Genomic DNA, 12,250 nt, shown 5'->3' with positions numbered 1-12,250 from the left:
AGGCAGACAAGTAACCAACTGAGCCACCCAGGCCCACCTGGATGCTACATATTAAGCACACCTTAGTAAGAATGAATCAATTCGGGGCGCCTGGGTGGCTCAGTGGGTTAAAGCCTCTGCCTGCAGCTCAGGTCATGATCCCAGGGTCCTGGGATCGAGCCCCACATCAGGCTCTCTGCTCAGCAGGGGGCCTGCTTCCTCCTCTCTCTCTCTCTGCCTGCCTCTCTGCCTACTTGATCTCTGTCTGTCAAATAAATAAAATCTTAAAAAAAAAAAAAAAATGAATCAATTCACAAAGCTTCTAGACTTCCACGCTATCTTAATAGTCTTTTTAGGTCAAGCTCTATTTTTCCCCTTTAACCCTATCTTCTATTTGGCCTTTAATCACTTTTTTTTCCCTATTAGAAGCTGTATTTTCTCCAACATCCATCTACTTTAATATTAAATTACCATTAAATAAAAGTTTGGAAAAACATACTTTGACTGGTGGTTTCTTATTTTCTTTTGCATCCTTTGTTTGTGCCAGAAAAGAATCTCTTTTTCCACTTGATTTTCTTTCCATGCCACTTATCTTCATATTTAACTGTGAATTTTCTGTCTGTTTTATTAAAAATGAAAGTTTTTAAGTGCAAATGTTCTATTTCTCCTTTTCATGCTTTGAAAAATTCCAGTATAATAAATACTCATTTCAAGTATAAAATCTCTTCTCATTATTCACTTATTAAAATCATGTCAAAGAAAACATGTCTAATTTATTAACAGCAAACAGGTTTGGCATCTCTAACTCATACAGTAGCTACTTTGCACCATTTTTATAATTTTATGAATTCTGAATATTTTGAGAATTTTACAAATTGTAAAAATAAGATACACAAATAAATGCTAAAAGTCAATCAAATTAAAGAACTCAAAGATCTCTCCTATTACTGGGAATATTTCTAAGAAACAATAACATTCATAAAACTTTAAATATCAAACAAGGAGGCATGCATGATAGAAAGTATTACCTATCATATCCCTTTTAGACTTTTTCAGGATGAATTACAAGTCTCCACAAATCTAATTATCTGATAAGGAATTTTATTTTGGCCAAAAATGAAAACTGGAGTGCTTAGGTAACTGTTAACTTTTCTCTCATAGGTTCTAAACAATGAACAGCCAAGACTCCATTTGTTGTTGAGTAGGAAAAAAGTTGTGTAATAATGTCTACCTCAAGGGTATGTAATACCCATACTTTTATTCCTTGATCAGACAGTGATTATTAGCCAAAGTAATCTTGTTCCAAATGGGTTATGATAGCAAAGATGTGTTTTTCTGACAGAAGGAATGAGATATGCTGGGAAAGAACAGAAAATGAAGGGCAATATACACAGTAACTATTATTCCTGGTTTACCTAAAGCAACACTTTACCATTTATTTTAATAATTACATCTACAAAGGAAAATACACAAAATGCCATAGTTCAAAAAGGATCATTAATGAATAAGAATCAGAGACTATTTACCTGAGAATCTATGGTGAAATTTACTGCTCTTCTATCAGAAAATTATTTTAGGCCAAAGGGCAAAAAAATATCTAAATAAACAAATGAAACTACATCAAACTAAAAACCTTTTGCACAGTGAAGGAAACCATACACAAAATGAAAAGGCAATCTACCGAATGGGAGAAGATATTCACAATACACCTGGATAAGGTGTTAATATCCAAAATACGTAAAGAACTCATGCAACTTAATATTTAAAAAAAAAAATCCCAACTAAAAGATGGGTAGAGGACTTGAACACATCTTTTTTTTTTTTTTTAAAGATTTTATTTATTTATTTGACACATGGAGAGAGATCACCAGTAGGCAGAGAGGCAGGCAGAAAGAGAGGGGGAAGCAGGCTCCCCATGGAGCAGAGAGCCCGATGCGGGACTCAGTCCAGGACCCTGAGATCATGACCTGAGTTGAAGACAGAGGCACAACCCACTGACCCACCCACGCACCCAAATGAACACATCTTTTACTGGAGATATAGAGGGCCAACAGGCACATGAGTATATATGCTCAATGTCACTATCATCATCAATGATATGCAAAGGAAAAATCACACCATGACGTGGGACTATTATGGAAAAGAAAAAATAAGTGCTAGCAAAGATGTGGAGGAAAAGGAACCCCTATACAACTGCTGGTGGGAATATAAATTGGTGCGACCACTATGAAACACAGTATGGAAATGCCTCAAAAAATTAAAAACAGGGGGCGCATGGGTGGCTCAGTTGGTTAAGCGACTGTCTGCAGCTGAGGTCATGATCCCAGTGTCCTGGGATGGAGCCCCGCATTGGGCTCTCTGCTCAATGGGGAGCCTGCTTCCCCCTCTCCCTCTACTGCTCTGCCTGCTGGTGTCTCTCGCTCTGTCAAATAAATAAATAAAAATCTTAAAAAAAAAAAAATTAAGAACAGAACTACCACAGAACCCAGTAGTTTCACTTCTGGGTATTTGTCCAAGGAATTCAACCCCACCAATTTGAAGAGATGTTCACCCTCATGTTCACTGCAGCATTACTTAAAAAAATCAAGACATGGAACAACCAAGTACTCACTGAAAGATAAATGGGTAAGACAAACACACGCAAAATCAACTATCACTTGACCATAAAAATGAACGAAATCTTGTCATTTGTGACAACATGGATCAACCTAGAGGGTATTATGTTAAGTGAATATCAAAGACAAATACTGTAGGATTTCTCTAACATTTGCAATCTAAAATGTAACGTGAACAAACAAAGCAAAACAGACTCAAAGACAGGAAACAAACTGCTGGTTACCAGAAGGGGGATTCGTTGGGGACATATGAAATTGGTGAAGGGGATTAAAAAGTACAAACTTCCTGTTATACAAGAAAGAAGTCATGGAATGCTAAGTATAAGAATACAGTGGGTAGGGGCGCCTGGGTGGCTCAGTGGGTTAAGCCTCTGCCTTCGGCTCGGGTCATGATCCCAGGGTCCTTGGGATCGAGCCCCGCATCGGGCTCTCTGCTCAGCGGGGAGCCTGCTTCCTCCTCTCTCTCTCTCTCTCTCTCTCTCTCTCTGCCTGCCTCTCTGCCTGCTTGTGATCTCTGCCTGTCAAATAAATAAATAAAATCTTAAAAAAAAAAAAGAATACAGTGGGTAATATTGCCATAACTCTGTAAAACAGATGGCAAACTAGACTTATGAAGGTCATTTCATGATGTATAAAAATATCAAATCACCCATGTACAACTGAAAGAGGATACTCTAGGTCAATTATACTTCAATTTTTTAAAAGTGTTTAAAGCTAGGAAATGTACTTCATAGAAAAACCCTGTATCATGATGCTCTTATGCTCCAGTTTTATGCACTTATCACGTCAAAAAAATTTCTTTTTTTTTTTTTTTTTAAAGATTTATTTGACAGAGAGAGATCACAAGTAGACAGAGAGGCAGGCAGAGAGAGAGAGAGAGGGAAGCAGGCTCCCTGCTGAGCAGAGAGCCCGACGCGGGACTCGATCCCAGGACCCTGAGATCATGACCTGAGCCGAAGGCAGCGGCTTAACCCACTGAGCCACCCAGGCGCCCCTCAAAAAAATTTCTAACATTTTGTCTTTTAAGAAATTACATTGCAATCCAATAAATTAAGTGCTCAAATATTCAAAAGTAAAAAATCTCAACTTACTGAATCTGAGTATGGTCCACTGGATTCCTCCGTAATTTCAACATTTTCCAAACCAGGTAAAAGCAAGAGAAATTTCTGTTTGGCTTGTCTTAGTACTGGTCTTTAAAAAAGTACATAAACATACACACCTTGAGTCAAGTAGTACTGGTGAATACTGGTAATATGTTAATAAGAACACTTTAATCATAATTTTAGAGTACCAAAATACATCCACCTTAAAGATTGTTTCTCATTCTACATAAACAAAACTGGGACAAATGTAGAATTTTTAGTTTTTTGCTAACTTCTTCAGTTCCCAAATATTCTTCTTTAAGAAGTTTCCCAATTTTTACCATGTAAGATTCTAAGCAAAAGTAGACTATTACATTAAACTCTTGTGTACACATCACCTATATTTAGTAACCACCAATTTCTTGCTTTTTATATTTCTTTTATTAAGGAAAATTTAATACTGCTTTTAATGTTCCTAAAATCACGGTTACTCTCAGGACCAAAGTAAGAGGTCAAGTTATGTTTAATAACTACCATGTTATTCCAAGTAACATTTCAACTGAGGAAATGTTCTGCAATAATTCTTCAAAATAAAAATTCATATTAAAACCAAAATACCAATTTAAGCAATCACAGTAACTATATAAAAGTTTTGTGCTTAGCATACTTTAACTCTTCAGGGTAAGTCAACGTTGTCACTTTAGCAAATGTGGCATTCCAGAACTGAGCACTTTGTTTTCTAATCTGCTTATTCTTGTGCAAAAGTATTATGCATAATAATGGAGAGATCTGTTCAAGAAGTTCGCTGTCATAAGTTCCAGTGTAGCTGAAGTGTAGACAAGCAATTATCTCTCCCAGTAGCTTTTCTAACTAGGAAAAAGGAAAATTTTATTACGATAACATATGGAAATGTCCCTTTAAAACAGGAAAAAATAAAAGCATAAAACATACTGAACAACTCAAAACATGTTATTATTTCAATTTTTTAAATTCAAACTTTTTTTTTAAAAGCTCCCATCTGTTTCCTTAAATATATGATTATAAACTGACAAATTATCAGGTGAATTTACTGTGATTATTAATACAAAACCATGATTTCAAACAATCTTCCATTAGCAGAAAAAAATTACATTTCCTCATGAACAGAGAGTAATAGTTAACTACACAAGTTTTACCTATAAAATACTAGGAACCAATTACCCTCACGTATAAAAGGCTAAGATAGGAGGTGGGGAGCTGTATGAATTTAAAGCAACATGACTGAATCCTTCTTTAAAAACTATGTGCCCATGTCATGTTATTAAATGTCTATTAAAACTGGAAGTATAATCCTTTTACAAATCAGAACTATGTACCAGGAAGACAATTACCTAAACCCTAACATTTTTTTCACCATGAAAATATGTTTTATAGACAACCGTCTGTTTTTACCTTGTTGCTCATACAACTATACACTTTAGGAACTTCATCAAGCCTGGGAAGAAAAACACAAGAGTACCACTTATATTTCAGGAAGTAAAACCTAAAAATATGTAATGTAGCCATAAAAATGAGACATGTGTAGTGATATAAAAAGGTGCCCAAGACTTAATTTTAAAAATGTCAAATTATCGGGCGCCTGGGTGGCTCAGTGGGTTAAGCCGCTGCCTTCAGCTCAGGTCATGATCTCAGGGTCCTGGGATCGAGTCCCGCATCGGGTTCTCTGCTCAGCAGGGAGCCTGCTTCCCTCTCTCTCTCTCTGCCTGCCTCTCTGCCTACTTGTGATCTCTGTCTGTCAAATAAATAAATAAAATCTTAAAAAAAAAAAAAAAATATGTCAAATTATCAAACAACGTGAAACAAACCTATCTTCAAAAAATGAACCCTGGGGTGGGGGAGCCACAGAAAAACATCTAGAATAGATCTCAAAATACTAATATTAGTCACTTCTTTCTGTACATCTTTAAAAAAGCAGGGGTGCCTGGGTGGCTCAGTGGGTTAAAGCCTCTGCCTTCGGCTCGGGTCATGATCCCAGGGTCCTGGGATCGAGCCCCCCATCGGGCTCTCTGCTCGGCAGGAAGCCTGCTTCCTCCTCTCTCTCTCTCTCTCTCTGCCTGCCTCTCTGCCTACCTGTGATCTCTATCTGTCAAATAAATAAATAAAATATTAAAAAAAAAAAAAAGGCATAAATTGAGGCGCCTGGGTGGCTCAGTGGGTTAAAGCCTCTGCCTTTGGCTCAGGTCATGATTCCATGGTCCTAGGATCGAGCCCCGCATCAGGCTCTCTGCTCAGCAGGGAGCCTGCTGCCCTCTTTCTCTCTGCCTGCCTCTGTCTAATTGTTATCTCTATCTGATAAATAAAATCTAAAAAAAAATAAATTAAAAAAAACTTAAAAGCATAAATTATTTTTACGCTTAAAGACTAAAAGATACACAAAAAGCTAATGTACTTTTATCAAATTTGTTCCTAAAACTTTCTCCATGTATTTAATTTTTAAAAGACAGACTATTATGACTGAACCACATAAGCTTGCTAGAAGAAACATCGATGAATCCTTTCAAATTGCTTTTTTAAAAAAGTTATGTTATTTGGGAGTTTTCATGGTTCAAGGCATTGCTTATTTCAATTCATATGGAAAGGATACTATAAATTTCTACAGGGTAATTCAGAAATTTAAGTATGTATACCTTTTGAACCAACAATCTGACATCTAGGACCTCTTTCTGCAGAAGTAGTGGCAAACGTGGACACTGTTATGTGTACAAATATGTTCAACTATAATACTGTTAAGTTAGGGAAAAGGCTAGAAAAACATTTATGTCTGCTAAGAGGAAACCGGGTACAAAGATTTATGGAACCCTCTGCAGACATCAAAGAGAATGAGATTCTTAGATGAACGGTATAAGACGCATACAGTATTTTAAGGGTATATCATATACTTAACAACAAAGTAGCATGTCAAATATGCTTCATATGCATCGTAAATTTAACAGGTATGCTTGTTTGTATTATCAAATCTGAAAAGGTATGCACTAAATTGAAAGGGGGGGTTGAACTAGCACACAAAATTTAAAAACTCCCAATTTCTACCTCTTATTTATGTATGATTTGAACTACCTTTTTAACAAATGCAGTTTAATATATTACCCTCTTCACTAAATGGTAACAATTACCATCCATAACAAGAAGCTAACAGGAAAATGACAAAAGTTTGCTACCTACATCTAAAGACATTTAATTTAAAGCTATTACATAGAAATTCTAAATACTTACTTTAAGTTTTCATAAAATAATGCCAGAGGTCTTGTTAAAGTTGCAAATATTTTTCGGATCATAGAAGGCAAAGAAATGCGTCCAAGTACATTAGAAAGAATACTGATGATTGAGTTGCCGACAGTGAGAAGAGTATCAGAATGTACTTCCTTGAAGCTCAGAGTGTGGAAAGAATAGATCACTCTCACAGTAAGTTTAAATAAAGAGGCCAATTTCCCTAGAGGTTCCTTCTTCTTTTTGGACCAATCTGAAGGTCTCTGTGGTGCTAAGATAAAATTGAATTTATTAAAAACTCAAGTATTTTGAAAAGTGTTACTCTATGTCTTTATAATTTATATCATTTAAATGAAAAATAATCTATAAAAATGACAGATACTTCTAATATACATGTTTCTGTAGAGTGATACCCACAAATCTTAAAAGGATATACCATTAGTGGTAAGTATCACAATATTGTCTTTAAAACTGAAGCAGAGACAAAAACTAGTAGGCAGATCTAGAAGAAACCCAGAAAAATGAGTATTTTCTCTAAGGAGTTGTGAAATGCATTTCAAATGTTTATATTCTAAATTTCAACAACTGATTTGTAAGAAAGTACTAAGTTATAAGACAAGGTCCATGGAGTGCCTGGGTGGTTCAGTCACTTAAGTGTCTGACTCCTGTTTTAACCTCATGTCATGATCTCACTGATGGTGGGATCAAGCCCTGTGACAGGCTTTGCACTCATCAGGGAGTAGGCCTGAAGATTCTCTCCTTCTGCCCCGATCCCCCCCAACTCACATGCAAGTGCTTGCCGTAAAATAAATACTTTTTTTTTTTTTAAAGATAGGTTCCAAAATTAACTTTAGACGTCACAAAACTTCCCTTAGAAATTATTGCTCCCCAGGTCATCTATAATAAACTGAACCCTACAAATAACACTCAACAAGTCACAGATCCAAATCCTCAGAAAGAATGCAAAAAAGGCAAGCCTAATGTATCTTAAAAGCACTGTCTGACTTTTCTGTGTACTATTTTTAGATCCTGTCTCTCTTCAGATACCTACCTACAGGGATAAACCCACATTTGTCAAGAAAATCACAGATTTTTAAAAATTACCTTTTTTCTCAAAGAATCTATTCTCTTAAGGTAAAATATCTCAGATTTAAGAGAAAACTCTAAATCAGTGCTTGTTGATGAAAAATATCATGTGGTGAAATAAAAAACAAGTGTTACCAACAAAAGGAAGTCAACCTTCTTCCCTAGGGAATGGCCACCCAAAAATTCCAGGCCAGTATGCGAAGGCTGAGAAGACAGCCATGAATCACGTGACACATATCCCACACCTGTCTACTCAAGAGGATCCAGGAGCAGTGACATCTTAACAATAACGAACAGATCTCGGTTTCTAAATGCCATCCATCCTCAGCAAAGGACCAACATTCCTTGGAAATATGGTTGGTTCCAGGCTGAAGGATAGAGTACAGAATGAGCCTGATTACCTTATGCCAAAGGGGTCAAAAAATAATGGAAACACATGAAATGGTCATACAGGCCAACAAGAGCACAAGTATTAATAACAATGAATTATAAACCACTGAATAACAGAAAGCCAGTGATAAAAATAAAATAAGGTAGGGGCACCTGGGTGGCTCAGTCAGTTAAATGGCTGACGCTGGATTTTGGCTCAAGTCATGATCTCAGGATCTTGAAGGTGAGCCTCAAGTCCAGCTCTCTCCTCAGCAGAGGTCTGCTTGAGATTCTCTCTACCTTTGGCCCTCCCCTACTCACACTGGTGCACTCTCTCTCTAAAATAAACAAACCTTAAAAAAATATATCAGGGACAAACGAAGCTATAGCTTACATCAGGATGTCATTTGCACCTGGAAGTAACTGGTGCCTGGTAGTGCTCAACAGCTATAGAATGATTTTATTTCTTTTAAGGCCCCAAAGTGGGACATGAACACATGACCCTAAATGTAGAATGATTTACCATGAAAATATGAGATAAATATCAGGGACAGCTTTTAGAATTAATGTAATTAAAGAAAAGGAGATAAACATCTTGATATAATATAATCAAATGAAACGATGTGAACTACTCTGGTAATCCTCTTAGTGCTTTAGAGAAGAAGTATTAATGGATAATAAATTCATAGGTGAAAGTTTGCTTAGAAAAAGGATATTTACATAGTCTTAAAGAACCTGCCACAAAATATTAATTACTCATAGGTACTTACTTATAATAGAAAACCTGGCAGATTCTGTGTTAACCAACTAGTAAGTGTTAACATCATCAGTAATGGGACAAATAAGAACATTCTAACAAACATCAAAGTTTCCTGCCCAGATAATTCCTTGCCTATGATGGAATAAGTAAAATCACTCATATTAGGCAATCTGTAAATAGAATAATACTGATCTTTCCAGGTTATACAAAGGAAAAAAGATATTTGTGTGTGTGACAGAGACAAAGGAGAGAGATCACAAGCATGTGCAAGAACACATGAGCTCATAGCATACCAAGGTTATACAACATAGTTGTATGACAACCACATATGACATACAACATCTAAAGCAGGTAAAATGAGGTCAGAAAAGATATTAGGATTTGATCTCAATAGTTTAGACAGTTGTGTTTATGCAATAGTGGGCGAACAAAGTAAAAAAGTACTTACATTTAACTTTGGGCTGATACTTAATATTGTATGGTGAGAAGTCAATGCAATCAATCATTACAGTAACTATGTGAATGATCCTATCCAAGAACAACAAATTCTAGGAAAGAACAATTAAGTGTTTTATTAGAAACTTTCAAATACTGGCATAGTTTCCAAAAATAGTAAGAATCAACAAAAAATATGACCTTTACCGCCATATATAACATGTAAGGTATATGAATGAAGTATATAGTTATAAATATTTCCTAGTTAACTGCTGTGCACCAAGGACCATAATTTTTGTTTCCTCACATTTAGGGAAGATAATCCAGTCTTAAGATGCCCATAAGACTCAGCATATAAAACTAGTAAATTGAGAATGGAAGAGCAAGGTTCTCAATTAGATTCTTTATCAGATTCTTCATGAAAAATTTTTTTAAACTTTTTTTTTAAAAAAGATTTTATTTATTTGAGAGACAAAGATCACAGGTAGGCAGAGAGGCAGGTAGAGAGAGAGAGAGAGAGAGGAGGAAGCAGGCTCCTTGCTGAGCAGAGAACCAGATGTGGGGCTCAATCCCAGGACGCTGGGATCATGACCTGAGCTGAAAGCAGAGGCTTTAACCCACTGAGCCATCCAGGCGCCCCTCTTCATGAAAATTTTAAGTGTTCATTAAACCCAGGGATAAGGGTGCCTGGGTGGCTCAGTGGGTTGAGCCGCTGCCTTCAGCTCAGGTCATGATCTCGGGGTCCTGGGATCGAGTCCCGCATCGGGCTCTCTGCTCAGCGGGGAGCCTGCTTCCCTCTCTCTCTCTCTTTCTCTCTGCCTGCCTCTCTGTCTACTTGTGATCTCTCTCTGTCAAATAAACAAATAAAATCTTTAAAAAAAAAAAATAAATAAATAAACCCAGGGATAAAACAAAAAATGAAGTTGCTAAGGTCCCTCATATCTTTTTCCTCCTCCTCTTTCTGAAATCCAACTGAAATAAAAAATTCACAGAAGCATCAGATATTTCCTAGAAAAACTTTTCTAAAGGCAGGGAGGGAAGACTAAAAAACAGAACAAAGGAAATTACAGCACCAATTCCAAAACAGTGAGCTTTCCTAGCAAAACTGAGTAACAGGAGACATACTGAGAGTTCTAAGAAAAAAAATTAATTAAAACAAATACTGAAATCAAAGATCTATAAAACAGATGCACTTTCTTCTCCCCTTATTCTCCATTACTAACCACTTTTCCACTTCACTAGACTAATATTCATATGTCTGCCCCCCAAAGATAACCTCCCCAATGAGTATTATGGGCCAGGAGGAGGAAAAGCAGCAGTGCCCTAGTTAACTAACGAAAACTATGTGGAAAGTCAGTCCAGATGACAATCTATATTTTCATGTAGAAAAGCTATCGAAGTTCCAAGTGCTTCCTCCTTGCTCATAACTTCAAAGTAAAGGACACTTCTAACTACAATTTGCTATCAAGACTGGAAAAACGGGGCGCCTGGGTGGCTCAGTGGGTTAAGCCGCTGCCTTCGGCTCAGGTCATGATCTCAGGGTCCTGGGATCGAGTCCCGCATTGGGCTCTCTGCTCGACAGTGAGCCTGCTTCTCTCTCTCTCTCTCTCTCTACCTGCCTGCCTCTCTGTCTACTTGTGATTTCTCTCTGTCAAATAAATAATAAATAAAATCTTTAAAAAAAAAAAAAAAAAGACTGGAAAAACGGCTCTCTTTTCAGTTAGGAAATGCATTCCAGCTACCAGTGTCAACCTTGATCAACAAACGTGTACAATCCTATCTTTGGTTGCTGGGGTAAAATGGATATTAATATTAAAAAGGGATATAAATATTAAATTTGAATGGATATTCAAATTTGACAGATGAATATAAGTTTCAATAGTAGTATCTGAACGAAGCTAAGTATTAAAACATAGTCCATGTCTCAGAGCTGGAGAGTATAATGCTAAGCAAAATAAGTCAGTCAGAGAAAGACACACCCCGTATGATTTCACTCATGTAGAATTTAAGAAACAAAGCAAACAAACAACGAATAGGGGATAAAAAGAGAGAGAGAAACCAAGATAGAGACTCTTAATCATAGAGAACAAACTGATGGTTAGCAGAGAAGTGGGTGAGTGAATGGGTGAAATGGGTGATGGGGGATTAGGGAGCACACTTGTCATGATAAGCACCAGGTACCATAAGGAATTGTTGAATCACTATATTGTACATGTGAAACTAAAATGACACTGTATGTTAATTAAATGGAATTAAAACAAAAGCTTTAAAAACCATAAAAAAAAACATACTCCATGTCTTATTCAATATGAAATTAAACATACTCATTAAAACACTCCCGTATTTACTTATATGCTACAAAAGACACAGAAAGGTTAAAACATAAAATAAGTAGAGAAATATATACAAAGAAAATCCTAAATCTATACAATGGAGATACATGTAATAATTACAATAAATGAACTTAGTTAAATATAACATGGACGAACCTTCCAATTGAAACATTGAGCCCAAAAGACATACAATACGATTTTACTATAAAATTTACTATAAAAGGAACACTGCTAAACAAATGTACGTAATATACAGGTATGGGTGTATAGTAAAAATATTTTTAATGAAACAGATTTTCAAAAAGTTAGGACAGTAATTCCCTCTTAGGGAGAGGAGAGCATGGT

At 36.3% G+C, this 12,250-nt stretch overlaps 1 protein-coding gene across 5 annotated transcripts in view; it reads right to left on the bottom strand.

Annotated features, from left to right (window-relative positions):
* Positions 1 to 12,250, bottom strand: part of RIF1 (replication timing regulatory factor 1) — a 60,219-nt gene that overhangs the window by 13,083 nt on the left and 34,886 nt on the right. For all 5 annotated transcript variants that reach the window (XM_047721706.1, XM_047721710.1, XM_047721709.1 and 2 more), the window contains exons 21-26: positions 9,586 to 9,685; positions 6,929 to 7,193; positions 5,108 to 5,150; positions 4,344 to 4,546; positions 3,686 to 3,785; positions 479 to 598 (exon numbers count right to left, since the gene is read on the bottom strand). In XM_047721706.1, coding sequence (XP_047577662.1) covers positions 479 to 598; positions 3,686 to 3,785; positions 4,344 to 4,546; positions 5,108 to 5,150; positions 6,929 to 7,193; positions 9,586 to 9,685 — 831 coding nt within the window. The remainder of the gene's footprint in view (positions 1 to 478; positions 599 to 3,685; positions 3,786 to 4,343; positions 4,547 to 5,107; positions 5,151 to 6,928; positions 7,194 to 9,585; positions 9,686 to 12,250) is intronic.

The sequence above is a fragment of the Lutra lutra genome, chromosome 3 (genome assembly GCF_902655055.1).
Source record: "Lutra lutra chromosome 3, mLutLut1.2, whole genome shotgun sequence".
In the NCBI taxonomy this organism is placed as follows: domain Eukaryota; kingdom Metazoa; phylum Chordata; class Mammalia; order Carnivora; family Mustelidae; genus Lutra; species Lutra lutra.
This window is presented reverse-complemented; position numbering and strand designations above follow the sequence as displayed.